Source organism: Megalobrama amblycephala, linkage group LG3 (assembly GCF_018812025.1).
Source record: "Megalobrama amblycephala isolate DHTTF-2021 linkage group LG3, ASM1881202v1, whole genome shotgun sequence".
Classification (NCBI taxonomy): Eukaryota; Metazoa; Chordata; class Actinopteri; order Cypriniformes; family Xenocyprididae; genus Megalobrama; species Megalobrama amblycephala.
The window spans coordinates 35,037,736-35,063,494 of NC_063046.1; the positions used below are offsets into that span (position 1 = coordinate 35,037,736).

General features: G+C 35.4%; 1 protein-coding gene across 2 annotated transcripts; it reads right to left on the reverse strand.

Moving 5' to 3' along the window:
• Window positions 1-951: 951 nt before the first annotated feature.
• acox3 (acyl-CoA oxidase 3, pristanoyl) lies at window positions 952-25,236 on the reverse strand. Of its 2 annotated transcripts, XM_048185264.1 has the most exons (18): window positions 25,080-25,236; window positions 24,144-24,337; window positions 21,932-22,165; window positions 21,518-21,592; window positions 20,893-20,982; window positions 20,279-20,422; window positions 20,102-20,190; window positions 19,771-19,867; window positions 17,151-17,333; window positions 15,968-16,090; window positions 15,685-15,805; window positions 14,071-14,193; window positions 13,760-13,873; window positions 6,419-6,534; window positions 3,928-4,102; window positions 3,550-3,617; window positions 3,347-3,433; window positions 952-1,626 (listed from the first exon to the last, which is right to left on the reverse strand). In XM_048185264.1, exons 2-18 carry the CDS (start codon window positions 24,309-24,311, stop codon window positions 1,507-1,509), a joined length of 2,127 nt encoding a protein of 708 aa, XP_048041221.1. In that variant the 5' UTR covers window positions 24,312-24,337; window positions 25,080-25,236; the 3' UTR covers window positions 952-1,506. The 2 variants fall into 2 exon arrangements, with proteins under 2 accessions (XP_048041221.1, XP_048041222.1); XM_048185265.1 differs by lacking the exon at window positions 21,518-21,592.
• Between the last annotated feature and the right edge of the window lie 523 nt (window positions 25,237-25,759).

The window sequence follows — 25,759 nt, forward strand, 5'->3', positions numbered from 1 at the left end:
TGCACTGCACACTAATCTTTAAATGGGGAAAACTTTGAATCAGGCATTCAAGATGTCTAACTGCAGTGTTATTTGTCTGTCCTATGCTTCAACATAGGATAATATATGATATTATAAAACGGCTATTTCCTGTCCTTGATTCTGATTGGTCAGTAGCTGTTTTATTCTCGATAAAACGGCTATGACCGCTTCACCCAACGGTTCTGTGTATCACTACACAACACCCTTAGCAACCACTCTTAGCAACGTAAACTGTATGTTCTCAATTGATATTGTTCATTGAAGCTTACTGTATTATGTAGAAGAGTATTGTGAGAAAAAGATCAAGTGAGCGAGTGTATTACCAGCATTTAGATTTAGCATTTTCCTTCAGGTCAGTCCTATGTTCATAATAAAAAATCTGTTTAAATGTCCAATGTATTATCCTGTCCTTTTAACAGTTAAGGGGTTTTCCCATGACTGACAGCACTTGTCAAAGCATTTGTCAGTTGCGTCTTGTTCCGTGTTCACAACAATTCAGTCTTTTTAATGTAAAAGTCTTCGCTACTGACTGACACACTCATAAAGACAGTCTTTGCTGCCATCTAATGGCGTAATAATATAACTTCTGTTGCTGTTCACGGTCCGGGACTTTTTTTTCCCGGCGGAAGGCTTTTAGTGAAAGTTTACTTCATGAAAGTTGCACTGATACATATTTTTGGCTTTAATATTTGTATTGTTCGGTAATGTTTTATAACTTTATAACTCATGCCTAACAACGCCCTTTAGCCGTGACTTATTCACGATAAAGCACAGCCTCTCGTACCTTATTGCTTAGATATATAATACATATATATATATATATATATATATATATATATAATATCTATCTATCTATCTATCTATCTATCTATCTATCTATCTATCTATCTATCATACAGCTGCACTGCATTCATGTCTAAATAAAAAGACTCCAGTTCAAAGTATTTATTTTGATAAAAAGTCAAGATTTATTATAATTACATTTACATATTATTAAATATAATGTATTAAACATACATAAAAGGATTTGTGCTCAAAATCATCCATAATCAGAATGACATTATGTAAAATAATCAATCATACATATTCAGTCCTAAGTAGATCTACTGTATATGAATGCAGTTATCAACATGACAAAATTTTGTGAAATTAATTAGCATCTGAACACTATTATTGAGGGTTTTGTTGTTTTTAGTTGTTTGTGCATTCAAACAATATATCTGACTACCTATTACTCAAACCCTCAATATTTATAGAGTCAAACCAAACAAATGATTTACACTTGCGTTTCTTTCTTGTACTTTTTTAACCTCCTTATCATATTCCATAATCTCATACGACCTTTCAATAAACTCAATCAAGGCTGAATTTATCAGTGACAACTGTATGACAGTATTATAATATCATAAAACTATTTGGCTTTAATGACAAACACACAAATGTCTGAAACGATCCTGTTTCCTTACAGTAGACCAGTGTGAGGAGTTACAGTTTGGCTCGGAGAGATGCAACTGCAGGTTTGTCTGAACAAAACTCAGTCCACCAAGATGGCCGTTCCAGGACATTCTTACCCTGCATGACTGTAGACCACAGGTTTTTGTAGAGCTGAAACACAAGAAAAACAGACAAATACTGAATAGCCATTGATTACAAAAAACACTTGCATTGCTGCTGGACCAAAATAAGGTCAAGCCATGCAACTTACTATCAGTAACAAGGCAATAACTGTCAGAAAACACACATGTGGAGAGATTCCGTGAATAAAGACTTCCCTTTTATCAGAACCTCAGATGAGTCATAAAATGAACTCCATGCCATAGTGAAGAGTTCATTTCCAGTAAGCATCTCCCCAAACTGTAAACATGAAGTGTCTCACACAGCAGGGACTCAGTATAAAGGTCTGTGTGTCAGTGGGGAGTGTATTGACTGCTCTGTCTAGTGTTTAGTAAGGCACTGTTTTTTCTTAAACTTAGAAATGAATGGCCTGCCAAACAAGTGCTGAGAGAATATGACTAGAAGAATGAGTCAGCCATAACCATGATGTCTAGTCAGAAACATGTTTCAGAGGATTAGTGAATTAAACCCCCTTAAGGGCAGTGTTTTGTACAATGGAAAAACCCTCTAGCTTTTCCAATTGCTTGGAATCAAGTCTGTTTTAATTAACTGGACTATTTCTTCTTCTTATTTTTTTGTTTTGTGAAAAGAGGAAATAAATGCACCACCCAAAGTTTTAATAATTGTTGATTTTATTAGGTGATGCTGACTTTACCCCCCTTATGTGACACATTAAGCTGTAATATTTTCCAGTAAATATTGCATCATCACTAGCTGTCTGTCTCACAGGCCAACTTATTTAATAGACTAGAAGGGAAAATTATTGTTTAAAGAAACACCTTTTATATACTTCCAAATCTGTAAACAACATGTATAATTTGAAAAAATTGCTGGGTTAAAAACAACCCAAGTTGGGTTGAAAATGGACAAACCCATCAACTGGGTTGTTTTAACCCAGCGGTTGGGTTAAATGTTTGCCCAACCTGCTGGGTAGTTTTATTTTTAATTCACTATTGTTTAAAAATGACTGTATTGCTTGCTTAAAATGAATTCAAAGTATGTTGGAAATTAACATTTATTAAAATGTTTAATAAATGAGCATTTATTAATAAGCCAATTAGATTGCTTGCTAAACATTCAAATAGTCTGGTTCAGTGTTTTTTGTTAGCTGGTCCTGTAGTTCACTATCAGAGTTCCTTTGAAACCCTCCACCTTCCCCAGCTCCACCTGCCTAGATCTGATACAGAATTTATGTATGTCTATTCATTCATCATCAGCAGCTTATCTTACATGCCCACATTAGCATGCTTGTGTATCTACTAGCAGTTGCAAGTCCATGACAGTTACTGTTTTACAGCTAATTCTGCTATAAAGTGACACCAACAACAATAGAAAATTTATGTAACTTCTTTAGATTCAACATATCAAGTGTCATTTATTCAACAAAGATAGTATAAAAAACACTTTTCATGTACAATATTACAGAAAATACATTTAAACAATAAACATGTGGTTACTTAGCTAGGGCGGCATGTGTGAAATGAAAGAAAGTGAGTGACTTCATTCAGTACATCCACTAAAAATCACCTTGTGACCAGTTAATTAAAGTCATTGCAAAAGTGGATTTACTTTTTGGAGTCTCTGTAAATTAGATGATCACTTCTGCAGCTCTTGGAGACATTTGTCTTTATAAGTGATTCCACATTCACAGCGGAGGACTGGTGAGTAGCGTTCTTCATGAGTACACGTGTGCCTGTGTATGTTCTCTTACCTCACCATCTGCTTTGCCAATGGGTGAGTTCAGGATGAAGTCAGGAGGAGCAATCACATCAACCAACGCCACAGCATCATCCTTCAGCTACACAGAGAGAATGAAAGAGCACCAGCAATTTAAACGCCTTCCTTATGTTTGCATTATCATGCACTTATTAGTGAGGGTGTCTGTATCTGAACTACAGCTAACACAACACTAACCTGCCCACACAGAGCGAGAATAGCTGTCTGGATGAAGTCAACCGGCTGCCGACCAGAAAAATAACCTCCTACAAACAAAAACAGACCACAATCAAACTCAAACAACCTTCACAAGAGCTAAACTACGATCCAAAATGTTGGGGTCGCTATATTTTTTATGTTTTTGAAATAAGTCTCTTATGCTCATCAAGGCCGCATTAATTTGATCAAAAATACAGTAAAATCATTGTGAAATATTATTACAATTTAAAATAACTATTTTAATATATTTTAAAATGTATATCTATTCCTGTGATGACAAAGCTGAGTTTTTGCAGCCATCACTTCAGTCTTTAGTGTGATAAGATCTTTCAGAAATCATTTTAATATGCTGTTTACCTTGATACAGGATGGCCATGTGGTTGGTGAGAGTCCACAGGCCATAGAGAGCACAGAGACGCCCCAGCACTGATCTGAGAGCAGCTGGAGTCTGTTCATCCTTAATCAGATCATGGAAACGCTGCAGCACTGTGTGCTCAATATAGGCAATAGCCAAAGAGCGACAGTAATACACCTACAGAGAGAGAGAGCGAGGGGAAACAAAGAGAGAGATGAGTTACAGAAAGAGAGAATCCAAGGACACAAACTAAAACATATATATATACATATATATATATCTAGTAAGAGAGTTTATGGAGTCAAGGGGTAAATGAAGACAGTTCGACCCACATAATCACGAGCCAGGTCATGACACACAGACGAGACACTAATTGGGATGTTTATAGAAGGGAAAAAATTCAAACGAAAAACGATTCATGACCTTAGCAATGTGCTTGTGTTTGTGTCTGGTTGCTAGAGAGTGATTCTCTGTGTTTGGTGGTTGCTTGGTCAGTATTGTGTGTGAGGGACGTCTGTTTTATTAATTTTTCTCATGCTCTCACTGCAGGTTTTAAGACAATTTAATCATTGGTCACATACTGTAACCTGCCCGATCACATTCTGTCTTTTTCCCTTCTATTCTTGTTCATCCCTCCAAAATGCTCAAGTTAAACTTGCTCTCTTATGTGTCAGAAAGCTCAAGGTGGAGTCAAGGTGGACAGTGTCCAAACTCAACTCATTGTATCATATGACCTTTAACTGACCGTGTGTTTTTAGCTAGACTAGACCCTCATAACATGCACATGCACTACTGGAATTATTAAGTAGTGATAATTGTCAAATAATAATTTTTTTGTTTTTGAAAGAAGTCTCTTAAATTGCATTTATTTGATAAAAACAGTAAATGGCAATATTGTGAAATATTATTACAACTTTAAATAACTGTAAAAAATTTTTAATTTATTACTGTGATGGCAAAGCTGAAAAAGAAAAGAAATTAATACTCTTAGCAAGGATGCATTAAATTGATTAAAGTGACCGTAAAGACATTTATAATGTTTCAAAAGATTTATATTTCAAATAAATGCTGTTCTTTCAATTCAAAGAATCCTGAATAAAATGTATCATGATTTCCACAAAAACATTAAGCAGCATAACTGCCAAAATTCTTCTGAAATAAATGTAGTCAAACTTAACTAATTCTGGGTCACTGAGAATGAAAATAATGCTTAAAATGGTTGATTGGCTCTAGTTTTCAAGATATGCTATTGGTCAGTATATGAGTCCATTGACTTGGGAATGGCGGAGAATAAGTGAGCTATAAACGGAAGGGATCTCAATTTAAACCAAAACTGGCTAAAATACATCTTTGTCTGGGTCTATGAATAAATCTATGACTGGGTTTGGACAGTACCTGCTTTTACAGCCTTGGTGAGCATAAGAGATTTTCAAAATAAATAAAATATTCCAAACTTTTGACCAGTAGTGTGTACACACCCATAGTGACCCAAAAAGTATTTGAACATTTAAGCCATGTATGTCATAGCATTAGACAAAACAAAATACCAAACCAAAACGGCATTCATTTTTACAGGAATAAACAATTCAAAAGATACACTATTTTTTTAAATGGTAAAGGTCCAAATACTTACAGTATCAGGGCCACTTGATGTGTATGTGGTGCAACGCCTGCGTTTCATTACAGTGTTGATGCTTGATTTGGTTCTACCATGATACTTTAACATTTTCAGAAACGTGATGCGAGTAGCTTTCACACATCCTGCATGTGACTCTGACCCCATGTAGCAAATATATGGGTCTAAATGAATCTAATATGGCAAAAAGTCTTTAAATCCTTCAAGATGTGGAGGTCAGACAGCGGCTCTTTGAAATGCCCAGTGTGAAGTAGATTTGTAGCTCAGTGGAATAGATATTTAGTAAAGGATATGTCTGAGCCAAGTGTCTGTTCAGTATTTAAGACATGTCTGAAGAACCAGAGGTCTGTTTTATATTAGATATAAGTCCTAAACGGGAAAGTACAGAAAGTATTAATGGCAAACGAAGGGTGCGCTATCCCCGTGATTCATCCTGATGCTAAAATGTATTAACAGTCCATTCGCCAACATTAAATCTGCATGGTGAAACATGATTCTTGAATGGATATCTATATATCATAACTATAACTTTCAATTAAAAGTCTTCTTTCATATAAGCTTAAAGACTTAAGGACTTGAAGACAACAGTAAAACACTGAGCATTTACAGCACATGTGTCTATGGTTGTGTATATCTATGGTTCAGGTAAGTTTCCATGATGTTATTAACTATAATTGGTATAAGATGTAAGATTATGAATGAGGTAAGAGTATGCATTCAGAGTGAGGTATAAGGCAGCTTGGTAATTGTAAATTTTACAAACCTATAGCATACTTCACCTCCCTCTGAGCTGCCAGTAAACATAGATACATGTCATTGTAAAGTCTCATGCTATTAAAGTCAGGATTAAAACATACTTGGCTGTTGTTTCGTGCCTCAAAGTCTCCCAGTCCAGAGGATTTCTCATGAAACAGCTTCCTCTGGCTCTCACCCAGTAAGAAACACACCAGCCACTTATACGCTGCCAGAGGCACTGAGGACATAATACCAAATCATATTATGACATTAAAAAGATGGACAGATGATGCACAACAATGAAGAAGAGATAAAAATGTAATTATATGACAGAATCATAACTGTAACTGTATCCATAAGTGGATATATTGTTTAATCATGACAGTTATAACAAATATAATTATGTGGAAAGGGTCCCTAAAAGGGTCTAAAAATCAAGATAACTGAACAAATATTAAACTGATATTGGAGCCATTGTTGGAAGGGGTCTGTTTTGCAACGGTTTGGGTCCCACACAGATGTAATCATGGATTAGGTATCTGGGTGGGGACTGTGACTAAAGAACAAGGAGTCTCGTGTTTTGGATGGTTGAGGCTTGGATGTAATTCTCAAAAACATGACGCAGAAGTAACCCGATCTCTAGGTCCATAGAAAGATGAACTTATGTGCATTCATGCTATATTAACAGCATGAACTGATGAACTATGCAAAATCCAGATACTGACCAAGACTGCATTAACCTCATCAGTTCAAACTGAGACATCCATAACATCCTTTAAGATTTATAAACAACAAAACAAGTCCAGAAAACTGCTTTCCAATCTTATAAAGGAACTAATAAATCAGAAAACAACCCACAAACCTCTCTAAATATGAGAATAAGTTTATGAAAAGAAGGTTGTGAAACAAGACCACACAGAGAGTGAAATTCAATTCAAATATCTTCAACGCTCGATCCAGCAAATAAGCTCTGAAGAAATGAGTATGATAAATATTTGAAGGCATTTTTTAATGTTGGTATTGATGCATATGGTGACACTATTTTTTTTAGACAGATTTAAATGTCATCTACTAGAGTGTCACTGAGACTTTATTTTTAAGGAGTGTGTAGCTTTTCATTTCTTAAACAACCATGTAGGAAGACGTATAATGGCCATATTCCAGGGCGACAAAGCCAAGATTCATCAGGCTCAAATTGTGAAAGAATGGTTGGGAGGGAGCATGAAGAATCATTTTCACACATGAATTGGCACCTCTGAGTCCAGAATTTAAATTCACTGAAAGTCTCTGGAGTACACTTTACAGAGTGCTAGACTCTTACATTTACAGTACAAGAACTTGACCAAAAATTGATGCACCTCTTCCATCAAGAGGCCTTGCCATAACAATTTGGTCCTCGTCAAAGTTGCTCAGATCTTTATTCCTGCCCATTTCTCCTGCATCCAAAATGTTGATTATGAGAACTGATTGTTTGCTTACCATCTAATCTACCCAGACTTTAATATGTGGCCTTGTTAGGAGATGATCAATGATTTTAACTTCAACTGTGACTGCTCATAATGTTTAGGCTTTTCAGTGTGTTATATACATATAATAAAGTATTATAACTGTGCTTATAATTATTTATGAGATCTTACAATGCATTGTAAGGTGCACACATCATTACACACACACACACACACACACACACACACACACACACACACACACACACACACACACACACACACACACACACACACACACACAAAAACAGTTTGCATCAATTTGTTTTAGTTATGACAACATTGAGTGAATTTAGGTTCAACCAACAAGCTACATTGAGTTAGAGGAACTTAATTATTTGTAGCATAAACACAAATTTTTAAGTTGATTACTCAAAAAAATAAAAATAAATAATTAAGTCGCTTACCAGAGTTGTAGCCCTGGAATCAATTAGCCTAATCTTATCTATTTCAGTTCAAATCAACAGCACATGCTAGCATAACTTACTTAACATGTACTGTATATTTAATGAACAAGTAAGATATTACTTGTCACTGGCATTAGCGCAGTCATTGCTTACAGAGTCAATGTAGTGTTTACCTTCATGTGTCTACTCTTCAGCACAGTGGTAACCACAAAGACTTCAACATTACAGAAACTCTTTTAAATGTCAAACTTAACAGCATTAAACACTAACAGGTCTTTCCCTTCACTAAAAACAAATAAAAAAAAAAAACACTTAATTTCAACATTCTCCTTATCCAGTCCTATGCAAAGCATGCTGGGAACTAGAAATCAACTGCCTAATTTCCGAAGTTATCAAGACAATTTCATTAAGTTACTACAACCTAATTTTTTTTTTTTTTTTACTTTTTAAAAAAAAGCCAATCAACAGAAATTTGAGTTTAAATTACAGACAATATTAAGTTGATGTAATGATCAACATTATTATGTCAACAGAACTCTAAAAATAATGTTTGCAACTTAAAAGTTTTAATTAAAGATGGACTCAGTTTTAGTTCAAATACACTGTTTGGAAGTTAGTTGGGCCGATACCAACAACAAACGTGTAACCAATCAGCATTAGGGGGCGTATGACTGTCGAGGAGAGAGAACGAGCAAGAGGGAGATTTGAAAATAATAAAAATAAAAAAAAACTGCAGAACGAGAAATGGTACACAATACAAAAGAGCTCAAAAGAATATCACTGCAATGAAAGTTTATGATTGGCCAAGCGCTTTAGGACCCGTTTTTATATAAGAAAAGCTTTCCAGCACTGGAGAGAGCTAAGTGGGAAGGCCTGAAATCAGATGCGGAGGCTGCTTTGATTCCTTATCATGTAAGTAACACTGGGTTTTGATTGTCTGGAGCTGCTGTTTTGTTGGCGATTAACAACAAACTCTTGTGTATTGTACATTCATTTTTCATGCTTCCTTGTCGTTTGTTCATCATCTGCGCTTTATTTTTCGTGAAGCATTTTGTCGCACGTCAGCTGTGATAAACAGACATCCACTTGCATTGCGTGTGTAACAGTGGTCAGTTAGTGAGAGTTGAGCGGGTAAACTACTGCACACTGACGATTGCTAGAGAATGAGGTGTTTAGCGTCATTGGTAGTGCATTCGCCTCGCAGGCCAGCAACGGTTGGGCCGGGGTTTGAGACTGATTCGGAGCAGGGTGGTTAGGATTGAAGTGTGAGTTTTGGAGGCAAAGCAATGAAGAGAGGGGTGGGTTTGTTTGGGTTGATTTCAAATATCAACAATGTCCAACAGCGAATTTGAGAAATTGCATACAGCACCTTTAAAACAATAAATTACAATTTTTAACTTGCAACCATGCATTTATTTAAGTTGTGGTAACTTTCATAATTATTCATACAGGTTTGGAATGACATGAGAGTAAGTAAATTATGACAGGATGTTTAGTTTTAGAACTATTTCTTGAGTGTGCATATTTACTTGGATTGATTCAAGTCATGGATTGTTATAGGTACAGAATGAGAGTATTCAAAGTTTTGATGTAAAACAGCTGGAATGAGTAACAATATTAAAACTGGTCTAGCATTTAAAAACTCCCTGGGCACTCATCACATGATGCGATAGGTGAAAAAATTCAGTTAAATATCCAAGCAGTCCACTCCCTGTCCTCATCTAATTAAAACGACGATCCTCTGACCCCTTTAAGCAGGCAACAATGAGTTGAGTCACCAGCTGAGGAATGATGTCAATGAAAAGAGCAGATGTTTAGCAGATGTGCAGCTCGGTTCAGGGTAAACTCAGTAAAACTCTCCCACTGGAGCCGTCTGCAGCATCAAGAAGCACTTTTAACAGTAAACCACACAAAAACACAGCGTGACGCAGATTCTCACATTTTCTCTGTGTGCGGTGGAGGTGTGACGGTTTATGTATTAGATAATGTGCTCTCCCCAAAAAAAAAAAAAAAAGCATTGTACACACAAACATCTTGTATTACACAAAACCAGCACCATGCAAGTGGGATATGAAAATGACACATGAGGCTCAGTTTATTTATTTGGCTTCCTCTGAGAGTGAATTGATGACTCTATTAAACTAAACTTAAAGGGATAGTTCACCCAAAAATGAAAATTTGATGTTTATCTGCTTACCCCCAGCGCATCCAAGATGTAGGTGTCTTTGTTTCTTCAGTAGAACACAAATGATGATTTTTAACTCCAACCGCTGCCGTCTGTCAGTGGTATAATGCAAGTCAGCGGGAACTTGGACTATAAGAGTAAATAAAACACGACAGACAACTCGATTCGTGAGGTCTGATCGAGCTCTGACAGCGGCAGTGATGTCTCGCGCATATACTTCAATGAGAGCGAGGCATCAGTGCCGTTGTCAGAGCGCGAGCAGACCTCACGAATCGAGTGATGAATGCCGTTGGACATAGTGGTGTATTAGAGGTAAAAAATGATATGATATGATGATAAATACTGTTCGGTTTCTCGCACAAACTGATCGTTTCGTGTCTTAGGACATCAATGTGTCGTCACGAGCCGCAAGGTTTAATTTGGATTTGTCTGTCGTGTTTTATTTACTCTTATAGTCCAAATTCCCGCTGACTTGCATTATACCACTGACAGACGGCAGCGGTTGGAGTTAAAAATCATCATTTGTGTTCTACTGAAGAAACTAAGTCACCTACATCTTGGATGCTCTGGGGGTAAGCAGATAAACATCAAATTTTCATTTTTGGGTGAACTATCCCTTTAAAGGAATAGTTCACCCAAAAATGAAAATTCTGTCATCATTTACACACCCTCAATTTGTTTCAAACCTGTATGAATTTCTTTCTTCTGCTGAAGATATTTTGAAGAATATGGGTAACCAAACAGTTGATGGTTGACATTTTCAGTTTTGGGTGAACTATACCAATTTAGGATTCACTAGCTGAATAACAGAACTGAACTAGATTTGCATTTCCTGAAGACAATACAAGTGCTTCAAAAGAAAAGCATTACAATTTTGGGTTCTTGGTACTATCACATTTTATGCACTAGAGCTACAGTATAAAATGTGATAGAATCAACACAAAAAAACTTTCAGATATAGAGCTTTTAGTCTGTTTGTTTGCATGAGAAAAAAATAAGCAAAATATGTTGAAATTTGTTTTCAAACGTAAGTTATTAAATAACTTTTAAAAAGTGTTTAATTTTATAAGCTGTATTATTGAGTTGACATTCTTTTCTTTTCACTCACATACACACGTACATGTTTTAACTCTTGCCTATATTTTTGTGCATTCCTGATTGTTCTTGCTTATTAGTAAATGTTCACCTTTTAATTAATACTAAATTAATCATTTTAAGCCAGCAATATAGTCATTTTTAATCAATGGTCGAGTTTAATAAAACAACCCAGCATGTTGGGTCAAACATTTAACTCAACCAGCTGGGTTTGTCCAATTTTGACCCAGAGCTGGGTTGCCAAATAACCCAAACTGCATTGTTTTTAACCCAGCTTAGAGAGTCTTTAAATTTTAATCTTAAATTTCCTTAAAATAGGTCTGGGGAAAATAATGAATTAATTTCTGTGATTAATATTACCTGTGAAAAATAATTAATAAAAATTAACATAGCATCCACTTTTTAAAATCCTCAAGTAGCTATGCTAAAGGCTTTCCCCACATCTTTAGGCTAGCATTAAATGTAAGTTCAATTACCTCAAATGTTGTTATAATATTTTCAGTAATTATTAAATGATAAATAATTACTCATTTAATCCCCAAAAATTAAAAACAAAAACAGAGCAGTAGTAGCCAGTAGTCCCAGAGATATGGCCTTTAAAAAATGCATTAAACAAATATTTAAAATATTAATAATTTAAATGGACTGTCTTTGTTGTTTTTACATTAATTTGGAGATTCAATGTGAAAATATATTCATGATTGCAATTTTTTTTTTAGTGACCAACTTAAAGGGCACCTATTATGCCCCTTTTTACAATATGTAATATTGGTCTTGGGTGTCCCCAGAATGTATTTGTGAAGTTTCAGCACAAAATACCCCACAGTTAATTTATTATAACCATTTGAAAATGTCATTTTTGGGGCCTGTTTTAAAAAGAGCTGTTTTGGTGTGTACCACCTTAAATATAAATGAGCTGCATATCCCCGCCCTGCCTTTGGATGAGGGCGTAACTTGCATACCTATGGCAATAAACAGTCGGTAGAAGCAGAATGGCTGAGAGTGAGAGACCCGCTGTTTTGTATGGCATTCAGCCGTACATGTTTGAACCGGAATCAGACCCAGATGATGAAGAGACTTCGGCAGAAGAAACACAATTGAGAATGGAGCAGGACGTCTCTGAATGGTTATTTGATACATTTATGTACTTATAGAGTTTTAATCGCGTCCCCTTTGCAATTATGGATGTGCAACACACACACACACACACTGTGATAACGTTCGCGCAATTTTTTGAAACTACAAACACAAATACTGTGATAACGTTTGCTAAGTAAACATACACAGTTTTTAATACAATATCTTTAAAAAAAATATATATATATATATATACGTGTGGATACACACTATACAAACAAGGTTTAAATTATATACACAGACATTCTACGACGACGACAACAACTTTAGACGCATTTGTTATTGAATTGGCTGACATCGACTGAAATGACTATTTGCTCAAAAAACATTAAATATGTTTAATGTGACGTTGGATCGCGAACAGTAGGCAACGATCCACACTTGAGGATTAACTTTGAAGCAAGACCTGCTTTGAATTGACCCTCGTTCTCAAAACAGTCAGTCAAAAAATTATTCGCGCAAACATAAACGTATTTTGGAATTTTGAGTGGCGCCTTTCCTTCGACAACAAAATCCATCCACTGCTTTTTCAGTGGCTCTGATGTCGGAAGTAAGTGAAAACTACTATGTTCATTATTACATCCCACAACAGAACACTTATGTTTCTTAGGAGACATTACCGGCTGTCGTTGAAACAATGGAGGATGGTTGACAGATCACCGATGGCGGGGTCTATGCCAAAACCAGATTGTCAATCAAACCACGTGGGTGGGGCTTAGCGCAATTCTACGTCACAGTGAGAGCAATCTTAGAACAGGGCGTTCTGAGACAGTGCTTATGAATTATTGAGATTGTAAAAAAACCACTGGGTGGATTTTTCTCATTCTAGGGTGGTTTTGCTCACACACTGCCAACACACATTTATGGTCAAACACCATGTAAAAGTGAATTTTGCATAATAGGTGCCCTTTAAAAAAATTATATAAGATTTCAAACCAAAGCTGAAATTATCCACAAAACAAAGTTTCAATGGAGTTTGCAGTTACGCAGTTTAAGCTGAAGAAAAGAAGTAGAGCACAAGGGAAACCAAGGTAACTGAGGTGAAGTGAATGCTAGATGAGTAATGTGGTTGGTGCGTGTGGTTGTGCATATACATGTCCCTGTTATGGAGAATGTAGCGTTAATGTTGCATACCGGCTGAGTTCATGCACTCTTCCACTGAGCCAACTGTGAACTTGCTCTGCAGAATGCTGCTCATGTCCTCTAAAAAGTTCACAGTCTCAAGAGGGGATTCAATCCTTCCTTTACCTTGATCAAGAAAGAGAACCAGAAAAAGCAAGACATTTTAAATCTATATCAGACACAAAAAGCATTCTTCATATTCTGAAAAACAACTATACAACGATTAACAAACACTATACAACTGTCATTACTTTTTCCTATTGAGAAAAACCATGATGGACTACACATGTTAAAGAAAAAAACTCTAACTAATGTTTAGAGACCTTCCTGTTTGTGCTGGAGCCAGCTGAGCAGGTAGTTGCTGGTCTGCTGCAGGAGGACATTGTTGTCTCCTTCATAAGTGCAGTTTGGGTCATTGTCATCGCGCATGTCTCCCAGCCGGTTCACTTCACATGAAAAGACAAACAGAAGATGAACTAGAAGTTCTTATGATATTTGACATGGTTTTTATTATGGTGGTCCAGTAGAGCACAACACAACAAAATTTAAACAGCAACACACAAATGGGGCATTTATATATTATATTATATATATATTATACAGTACAGTCCAAAAGTTTGGAACCACTAAGATTTTTAATGTTTTTAAAAGAAGTTTCGTCTGCTCACCAAGGTTACATTTATTTAATTAAAAATACAGTAAAAAAACAGTAATATTGTGAAATATTATTACAATTTAAAATAACTGTTTTCTATTTGAATATATTTCACAAAGTAATTTATTTCTGTGATGCAAAGCTGAATTTTCAGCATCATTACTCCAGTCTTCAGTGTCACATGATCCTTCAGAAATCATTCTAATATGCTGATCTGCTGCTCAAGATACATTTAATGTGTACAATTGTACAAAATATTTGTGTACAATATTTTTTTTCAGGATTATTTGATGAATAGAAAGTTCAAAAGAACAGTGTTTATCTGAAATCTAATCTTTTGTAACATTATAAATGTCTTTACTGCCACTTTTGATTGATTTAATGCATCCTTGCTGAATAAAAGTATTCATTTCTTTAATTTCTTTTCAAAAAAATAAAAATTAAAATTCTTACTGACCCCAAACTTTTGAACGGTAGTGTATAATGCTACAGAAGCTTTGTATTTCAGATAAATGCTGTTCTTTTGAACTTTCTATTCATCAAGGAATCCTGAAAAAAAAAGTACACAACTGTTTTCAACATTGAAAATAATCATAAATGTTTATTGAGCAGCAAATAAGCATATTAGAATGATTTCGGAAGGATCATGTGACACTGAAGACTGGAGTAACGATGCTGAAAATTCAGCTTTGCATCACAGGAATAAATTACTTTGTCAAATATATTTAAATAGTACACAGTTATTTTAAATTGTAATAATATTTCACAATATTACAGTTTTTTACTGTATTTTTAATTAAATAAATGTAGCCTTGGTGAGCAGACGAAACTTCTTTTAAAAACATTAAAAATCTTAGTGGTTCCAAACTTTTGGACTGTACTGTATATTATATTATATATATATATATATACACAGGCTATATAAATGCTATATAAATGACTTAGATAATTTCAAAAGCAATAGGTGCAGCTGAAGGGTTTATATAAAAAAAATGGGTATACAGTAAAGAAATATAAATTTTGTTAGAGCTTTACCTTTAATGTAATATCCTTAGCATTAACACACCCTCTGTGCACCCCGAGAAAGGAGCAGGAGTATTTCCATTACGTTTGTCTCAATTCCGTTGCGTTGTGATTTGTTTGTATTGTGTTTCCGTTGTGTTGTGGCTTGATTCTACGGTGTTGTTAAAATGTTTTTTTCATTGTGTTGTGCACTACTAGGCCACTGTAGTTTATGCTTCTATTAAACATTAAGTTTATGAATATTCTAAAGACTCCTTACTGGCAAGGTAGCCGTGTCCTCCACAAGCCTCTCGACATTCCTGAATGCCTCGCTGGGCTGTCCACGATCCCAGAGGTTTACTAGCGCACGACATGGCATGGATCTCTCTGCCCATTTCAGCCTAAGGGAGTGACACACACAAAATATATGTGATCAAACACTAGAAGATTCTGACATTCTGAATTTAGTGATGCTTTCACGAAAAAAGGAGCTTAAGAATGTTTTATTTCAGATTTTTTGGATGCTCATATTTTCAGCACATTTAAAAGCATATGATCTATACCTGTCTGTCACTTTTGTCCTTCATTAAGAGTCCAATTTGAAATTCGACAAAGTTCATGGAGAAGGATCTAGTGAAGTGCTCCAGTGCGTACACAGCAGCCAGAAATGGGATGAGACGCCATTGCTGCAACAGAGGATGGAGCACATGAACAGGATGGGTCAAAAACAAATAGCTAAAAAGCAGTGAGTTTGATCTATGAACTAAGAATGAGTAAATGTAACCTTCAGTGATACAGAGAAAAACAACACTGAGAAGTGTAAGAAAACACTCTCCAAAAAGATCACTGGTGGTCATAGCTTTACAAAGGCCTATTAATTGTTTAGTGCATTTTTAAATGTTGCCAATATGCCAGTTACACTTTTGGCCATTTAGTGCATTTATAAAGTATGAATTTTTATGATATATTTAAATATTGGATATTTGATAAAGAGATGCAAATATCATGGTAACACTTTTCAATAAGGTCTCATTTGTTAACATTAGTTGATGTATTAACTAACATGAACAAACAATGAGCAATACATTTGTTACAGTGTTTATTAATCTTTGTTAATGTTAGTTCTTTTTATATTTAAAAATTCAAACTTTTTTAAATTCATTTTTAATAATGTTAACACTTTACAATAAGGTGTATATATATATATATATATATATATATATATATATATATATATATATATATATATATATATATTCTTTTTATCTTTTAAAGTTATTTTTATTTACAGCCACTTTATTTACAGAATATGCACTTTCAGTGAAACAAGAAAGCAGTGAGTTAAAGTAACTATTTAATATGCGTTAAGGTTAGATTCAGAGTTAGTACCTAGTTATTACGTTAAGTACGTACAACAAAAAAACAGTGAAAAATAATACTGTAAAACAAAGTGCTACAGTTATTTTTGCTCACATTTGATTTTTAATTATTCTATTAAATTACATTACATTACTTTTCTATTACATTTTCAATTATTTTTTAATTAAAACAGTTTTATTTTTTAAAGCATTTATTTAATTTAATATTATTATTATTATTATTTAATGGTAGATTAAAGGAAGACCAAGCAGATCATGACTCATAAAAGAAAATAATTATCACTTATCTAGAGTCTCTATGATGTAGTGAAGAACTCTTTTCTTCTGTCTTGAAATGTTTCCACTGGACTGTGTCAGTATTCTGTACCTGTAGCTGATATTCCAGCACTGGAATCTCCTCGTCCTCTTTGGGCCCAAACTGTCTGCGTGTGGCGGAGAATCGCACAGCCACAGTCATTGCTAGCTTCAGATTGACCAGTGCCATCCTCGTAATGCTCACCCTGCCTCCTGACAGAGCCCCTAAAGACGCCCCAAACCGCTTATTGGGGTCCTGTGAAGGTGTGTGTTTAGGAAAAAGACAGGATGGAAAGACACATGATGAAGTAATGGAAAACACATAGCAGAGATGACAAGACCAAACCAAAGAAAAAAAAAATAGACAAAGAATGTGAGGAAAAAGAAGGGCAAAAGATATCTCATTCATTCATCCTCAACCTCTCACCTCTATTTATTTTCAGAAAAACCCCTTTATGTCTTTCTGTCAGTAATACTGGCTGACCGCCTGGCTTTTCCTGTGATTAAAAACTCCCTGTTTGTTTGAAATGAAAGCATAGGGATTCCTTCTCGTACATCTTGCATAGCATAGCACAGCACAGCAGCTGGAATAACAGCCACTGCACCACTGCGTTACTGCAGAGCGTTTATATGACCCGTAAGATGTCTACACGGAAACACAATAAAATGGCTCTATTATTTCCTATGTTCATTAATAAAATCAATAAAATACGGTTGCATTGCACATAACCTATATTTGAAAAAAAAAAAAAAAAAAAAAAAAAAGGTATGTTAAAGGGATAGTTCACCCAAAAATGAAAATTTGATGTTTATCTGCTTACCCCCAGCGCATCCAAGATGTAGGTGACTTTGTTTCTTCAGTAGAACACAAATGATGATTTTTAACTCCAACCGCTGCCGTCTGTAATTCAAATAATACCAGTGGATGGGAACTTCTACTATATGAGTAAATAAAACTTGCATAGACAAGTCCAAATTAAACCCTGTGGCTCGTGACGACACATTGATGTCCTAAGACACGAAACGATCGGTTTGTGCGAGAAACCGAACAGTATTTATATCATTTTTTACCTCTAATACACCACTATGTCCAACTGTGCTCAGCATTCGCTTAGTGAGGTCTGATCGCGCTCTGACAGCGGCAGTGATGTCTCACTCTCATTGAAGTATATGCGCGAGACATCACTGCCGTTGTCAGAGCGCGATCAGACCAAACGAATCGAGTGATGAATGCAGTTGGACATAGTGGTGTATTAGAGGTAAAAAAGGATATAAATACTGTTCGTTTTCTCGCACAAACCGATCGTTTCGTGTCTTAGGACATCAATGTGTCGTCACGAGCCACAGGGTTTAATTTGGACTTGTCTATGCAAGTTTTATTTACTCTTATAGTAGAAGTTCCCATCCACTGGTATTATTTGAATTACAGACGGCAGCGGTTGGAGTTAAAAATCATCATTTGTGTTCTACTGAAGAAAAAAAGTCGCCTACATCTTGGATGCCCTGGGGGTAAGCAGATAAACATCAAATTTTCATTTTTGGGTGAACTATCCCTTTAAAGATTATTTGGTAACACTTTACAATATAGGTTCTATATATTAACATTAGCTAATGCATTAGATATCATGAAGTAAAAATAAACAATTTTGGTAAAACTTCACAATAAGGTCTCATTTGTTAAAGGTAGGGTAGGCAATTTCGGAGCAGCTAGCAATAGCAAGCTAGCTTTAAAAGCATTAGATCCCAACCTCCCTTCAGAACAAAAGCATCACTAGCCAACTATGGCCGCAAGTTCAGTTGAATTTTTTTGCTGAATCAAAGCAGATTCAGCAAAGCGCCATAAGAGACGCCGTTAAATTACCTCAAGTCTCAAAGCACATACCATTACAACAATAATGAACATAAACAACACAGAGAGCTCTTACTTGTACCAACTGAATGCTGCACATTAATTTCAGTATTGATAGTGCTGACATAGAAACACATAAATCCGAGTGTACAGCTCAGAGTAGAACGTCACAGGTTGCCATTTCTAAATTATGGTTACGACAAACATTCTTTGGTCCTGAGACTTCCAGAGATGTTATATGTACATTTTTTTTAATATTTAGACCACTTCTATCATTGATTGCTATCAGGAAGTGAAGAGAGTTTTAACCAAAATAACAAAAATTGTTTATGAAAAAAATTGCCTACCCTACCTTTTTTATTAGTTAATGCATTAACTAACACAATAACAAGGAGCAATATATTTTTACAGCATTTATTAACTTTTGTTAATGTTAACATTCATTTTAGTTCACAGTGCATGAATTAAAGTTAGCAGATACAACTTTTGATTCTAAAAATGTATTAGTAAATGTTGAGATAAAGATTAATAAAGATGAATAAATGCTGTAGGAATAATGTTAATTACTGGTTCATGTTAACTAATGTAGTTAAATATTGTTATATAAAGCGTTACAGCATTTATTGATCTTGGCTAATGTGAAATTAAAATATACTATTGTTCATGATTAGTTTAATGTGGAAAATGTATTAATAAATGTAGAAAATTAATAAATACTATTACTAATGTTCATGTATATAGTCTTATTTGTAAAGAGATAATACAGATAATTTTTACAGTGTAACTGCAATAAAACCAGGAAGTTTATGTAACTATTATTAGGCAATCATTTAATATTGCTTACTTTAAAAGGTGAAACGTAGCGCCCATCAGGTGTAACATCTCCTGTTTTGTTTAGCAAGTTTTCCCGAGGTATCCTCACATTGTGAAACACCGCAAAACTGACAAAAACAAAACCTCTGATTTATTATACACATCAAAATAAATGTTTTTGTTAAATGATTACACTGAAAACTATAATGAAGAATAAGTTTTCCATTTATATGGGCAGAAGGATATATTACAGAGAAGTGAGACATGGAAATATCCATTTAGGGTTTTCTTTTATCGCCATCTAATGACCAAATACTGTAATCACAACATCTTACCAGTCCACAGTCCAGCATTAAACTCACCCATTATCCAGACCGTTCTGACCTAGTTTCTTCCCCATATCCCCAACCATCACTCCTGGCATTGCCAGCAAGGTCTTTGGGTCCCTGACCTATTAATTAAATTACATTAAAACCGCTTTAGTCACAGCTGATCTAAAAAGACAAGAAAATGAACTGGAAATGTATTTTCACACATACTTGGACTACAAAAGAGTGAAGGCCGTGACATTGCCCATCAGGGGTGTAGAGCTGTGCAAATACGATTGAATGAGTGGCCGTCTTTCCCAAGTTCCCCACCCAGAACTTTGCTGCTTCAAAGTCTGGAGAGTTTATCACAAACTCCTGCGGATTTTAAAACAACATAAATTAGCTGCTGTAGGAACATCAGGCATAATAAACAGAAGAAAAAATATTAAAATCCAGGTAAAAGAATAATGAAAGAAAGGTGGATTGAGCATGACATTTTTAGTATGGTCACTAATACTTCTTTAGCTATCATGAATCAACAATAAACAATAGCATTTATTATTCATAAATGCTATTTAAGAATAGTATTCATTATTATGCCAATGTTATGTAATATTTATTACATATTATTATTATCAAATTAACATTTACCGAGATTAATAATTTAACAGTCGATGTCCCGTTGTGACTTGTAAGGTCATATTCGTATAATCTCATTCAAAAAAAGTTATAAGTAATGTGCTTTTCAGTGTTATGCTAAATTAATGCAATGTGTTCAGACTTCTGTTATATCTATATGGTTACAGGTAGAGGACTGTTCATCGTCACATCTGGTACTAGAGTACCTGAGTGCTGGGGTCATATCTGGCTGTTGTCCTCAGGGCTCTTGTGTTGCTGCCATGGCTCAGCTCTGTCAATGAAAAGCATCCAAATGTCTAAACAGACAGAGAAATTTGCTGTCAGTGGCTCATGTGGTTTTCCATGACTAATGTCAAAGGCAATTTGCTGGTTTGTATACACACGCGCAAGCATGCACACACACACACACACACACACACACACACACACAGATAGAGCACCTCTGAACTTCCTGTTTATGGCCTACTGAGCTTGTGTTTCAAAACGTTCTAGTTGTATGGAAGGTGAATAATGACATGCGAGGCCGTTAAAGCCGTCATAAAATCATACTATAATACTTTGAGCACCAAAATATGATAATCTATTAAAGCAAATAATAATCTTATGATAATCTTTAAAAGCAAATATTAAAACTGCATTTTCCCTTGAGTAGGGAGTTTTGTAAAGTAGTGGCCATCTTAAAAAAAATGCTAAGCCAAACATATTTGCTATGTATGCAATCTACATTTACTCAGTACACTGAAATTGAGAAGCTTTCAGTCTAGTTTTCCAATAAATATTTTATGGCTGATATGTTTTTTTATTTTTTTTGCATTTCATAAAAACTTTTACCATCATTTGCTCAATGTCCTGCACAAACTTCAGGTGCCTCTGAGATCCTGTGTTTGCCACTGTGGCTCCAAACATCTATTAAGGTTGAAAACAAATACGTTTAGGTTAAATTTTTTTAAAGAAATTATCTTCACAAATATTAATAAACAATAATACATGGCAAAGCAAAGAGAAAGCAATTATCCAAAAATGCAAAATATGAGTATCAAGTAATCACTTCTGTGTGAGCTTTATATGGGGTCATTCTTATTTTGTAAGAATTACAAACTCTTCTGAAGAGGGCAGTGTGTTAAAGTCACCATGAAATCAATTGTTTTTTAATGGAATATTGCAGTATTTATTATATACAAACGATTTATCTGTGCACTCCTATATTTTGGGGTCTCTGGAGGGCATTTAGTAAAATGGGCTCACCCCTTTGTTAAGGAAGTACTTGGCTCCCAAAGACCAGTCATACATTCCCAGGCAGTCATTGAGGATTGTCATCTTCCAGGGGTTCTGCATGATATCATCACGTGTTACAAAGTCATACTTGAATAACTGTTTACAGCGGCGGAAGGTGAGCTCTCTCTTCTGCTCCACTGGGATGTCCTCACCAGGCTGCCGGGCAAAGAGCGGGTCACTCTCCAGTGTTCTGAACACGTGCTGCTGCTCGGAGAGAAAGAGAAAGACAGCTGAGAAGAAATCTATATCAATGACTGGACTAGTGATGGGAGAAATGAAGCTTTTCGAAACACTCAATCAACTGAACCAAATGCTTCATAAAATGAAGCACTCAAAACACCACAGGTTGGCAGCTCCTGCTGGTCAATACAATATGATAACCATAAGAAAATGCAAAGAAAACTCAGTCCAAACATGAATTATTACACCTTTTACAAACCAATTGCAAATGTTTTCATTAAAGTGTAATCAATTGAATGTAACATACAAATAATTAAATACCATTCAATTTGCATTCTATTCTGTAAAATTATTTTTTATTAATGTGTAGTGCTTGTTTTGTGTGTTAATAGGCAGGCCTTTGCAGCGATGAAATATTCTCATTTTTATTGTGCATGCACAAGTATTAAAAAATTAATTAAAGTAATTATAAATGAACTCACATAAATAAAAACTGACCCAATTTCAGTTAAAAACCTTTATACATTTGTTCATGGCTTCAGTAGATCAACAGCATCTAGTGGAGAACAACACTTAATGGACAAAAATATTGGGACACTTCTCTTCATTCTTGAATTCAGATTTTTCAATCAGACCCGTTGCCACAGGTGTATAAAATCAAGCACCATGCAGACTACATTCACAAACATTTGTGAAAAAAGGGTCATTCTGAAGAGATCAGTGAATTCAGTCAGTTTGTGAAATTTCATCCTTGCTAGATATTCCATAGTCAACTGTAAGTTGTATTATGGGAAAGTGGAAGCGTTTAGAAACAGCAGCAACTCAGTCATGTAGCAGAAGACCACATAAAGTCACAGAGTGGGCTCACCGAGTGCTGAGGCGCATGGTACGTAAAAGTCGCTAATTCTCAGCTGATTCCATAGCTGAAGAGTTCCAAACTTCCACTGGCATTAATATCAGCACAAAAACTGTGCGGTGGGAGCTTCATGGAATGGGTTTCCATGGTCCAGCAGCTGCATGCATGCCTCACATCACCAAGTACAATGCCACGTGTCAGATGGATTGGTGTAAAGCACGCCAGCAGTGGAAATGTGTTCTGTGGAGTGTTGAATCATGCTTCTCTGGCCGTCTGATGGGTGAGCCTAGGTTTGGCGGACACCAGGAGAACGTTACCATCGAAATAATGTGTATTCCAGCATGACTGTGCCATAAAGCAAGGTCCATATAGACATGGCTGGATGAAACTGGTGTGGAAGAACTTGACTGGCCTGCACAGAGCCCTGACCTCAACCCCATCGAACACTTTTGGGATGAACTGGAACGGAGACTATGAGTCAGGCCTTCTCATCCAACATCAGTGCCTGACCTCACAAATGTTCTACTGGATGAATAAGCAAAAATTCCCACAGAAACACTCCAAAATCTAGTGGAAAGCCTTCCTAGAAGAGTGGATGCTGTTAATAGCTGCAAGGGGGGCAGCAACTCCGTATTAATGTCAATGTATTTAGAATGCGTTGTCATTACAGTCCCTGTTGGTGCAATGGTCAGGTGTACCAATACCTTTGTCCATATAGTGTATCAGAATTTTGAAACTTTGAAACCAAGTTTTGGAACAGTACGACCTAATAAAGCCTTGTTTCTGAAATTACGCATGTGACTTGGTGTGTTTAAAACAAACTCCGAATCACTGATTCAAAACAAAATATTTGTAAATGTTTCAATGCTTCATGAAACAAATCCATGGGGTTGTTAAGGACAGACATATATGTGATGAACTTTTACTTTTCATTTATAAATGTGACAGCTCCCCACTTGATATTGTGTATAATTGCTGTTTAAAAGAGGGAAAATATATAAAATCTTTAGAACATAAGAAAAAATCAGGACTTTAATAATTATATGGTAATAATGTTAGGCACAACAGCACTCTTAATCACTAAATGCATACTTTTCTTAGACAAAAAAATAAAATAAACGGATGAGCAAACCATAACCATCTTACCTTGAATGCAATGATTTCATCACCCTCCAGAAACCGGATCATATCCTTCCAGCTGAAGGATGCTTTCTTCCTGTAGATGTCGAGAGGACCATTGGGAAAATCTGAGATGGCCTCATCCATTTTCTCTTCCAAAACGTATTTAGCGTCTGTGATGGCTGGCACACTCATGTCCTGAAACTAAGGCACTTGAAAATCTTCAGGATCAAAAAGAAAAACATGATCAAATTCAACCACGTCCACAATATTTTGCTAAGATGAGGATTTTCTGAAGGAAAGAAAACGTTTGCCTTTGCTACAGCAGTATGTTTAGTAATTGTCTGAATCAGCTATTCCCTCATGTACATTAATGACATCCAGGGTTTTCAAGTTAACTCATACAATCAATATGTCAGCATATTTTCTTCTTATAATAAACTTTCTAGATACCTGAAACTGTAAATTATTTCATTGCACATTATTTGCCATAGACTTTAGCTGAAACTTTATAATACTTTATTTTAAAAACTCTATTTATTATCATGTGCAGCATTTAAATCTGTGCAGTTAATACCTGTGATCCTAGTTATCAGGCCAACTCAAATCAAAGTTCAATGTCAGTTACAACACTCACTGTCACAAAACAGATCAAACACAACAACAACAAGTTTCTGGGGAGATTTATATAAAAGAGTAGCGTGGAAAACATAAGTAAAGAGAGTTTTTTTCTTCCTTGTTAATTATACAGTATAGAAAGTTGCACAAACATATAGATATAGATATCTATGGGCTCAATATCAAAACAAACATAAGCACCACTGACCATTTATTACTGTTCTAGCACGCTAGCTAACGTCACTGAAGCTCTCATAAACAGTAAACAAAATGTTTTAAAAGTGCATTACGATTTACCTTCATATAATCAGTTTAAATAGTGCAGAAATAACATTTATGCCTTACCTTGTGCCGTAACCTCAAGAGCTGCAGTACTGCCCCTTTGGAGGAGGAAGTGATCATGTGACCGCATCCAACCAATGAGAGAAGCGCTGCTGCTTAAAGGGGCACAACAAGAAAGTAACCTTTTCCCATTGGAAAACACCTGTGCTCTGTGAATGTGAAAGCCAAGGAAAGAGGTTTCTTACAGGTGTACCTGGAGGAGTGTGTGATACTTTTGGGATTTTCAGTGGTAAACAACAAGATATGTTGCCACTTGCCAAACACTAAGAGTATAAGACAAGGCAAAACAGCTTATATTTATTTATATTAGCACAAATAACACACAATGGTAATTCAAAATCCTTTACATCACAACAATTAAAAAAAAAATCTTAAACAGATCAAAAACAGTTTTAAAAGAAATGATTGATTAAAAATGTATTCTGCACATTAGAAAATAGAAGAATATATAATAAAAGGAAACAGGCTGAAGCACTGTGATCATTCAGTAAATGCACAGTTTGTTTCGATCTGGTAATAATAACAATAATAATACATACATACATATTAAAATTATTTTAAATATTCTGAAATAATGGATTTTTTCACGAGTTATTCCGGCAGACACAAAAGTCCTGTTTTGAGTTGTTAACATGATTTTGTACGGCAGGGGACGCTGTTATGCATCTCTAAAGAAAGACACT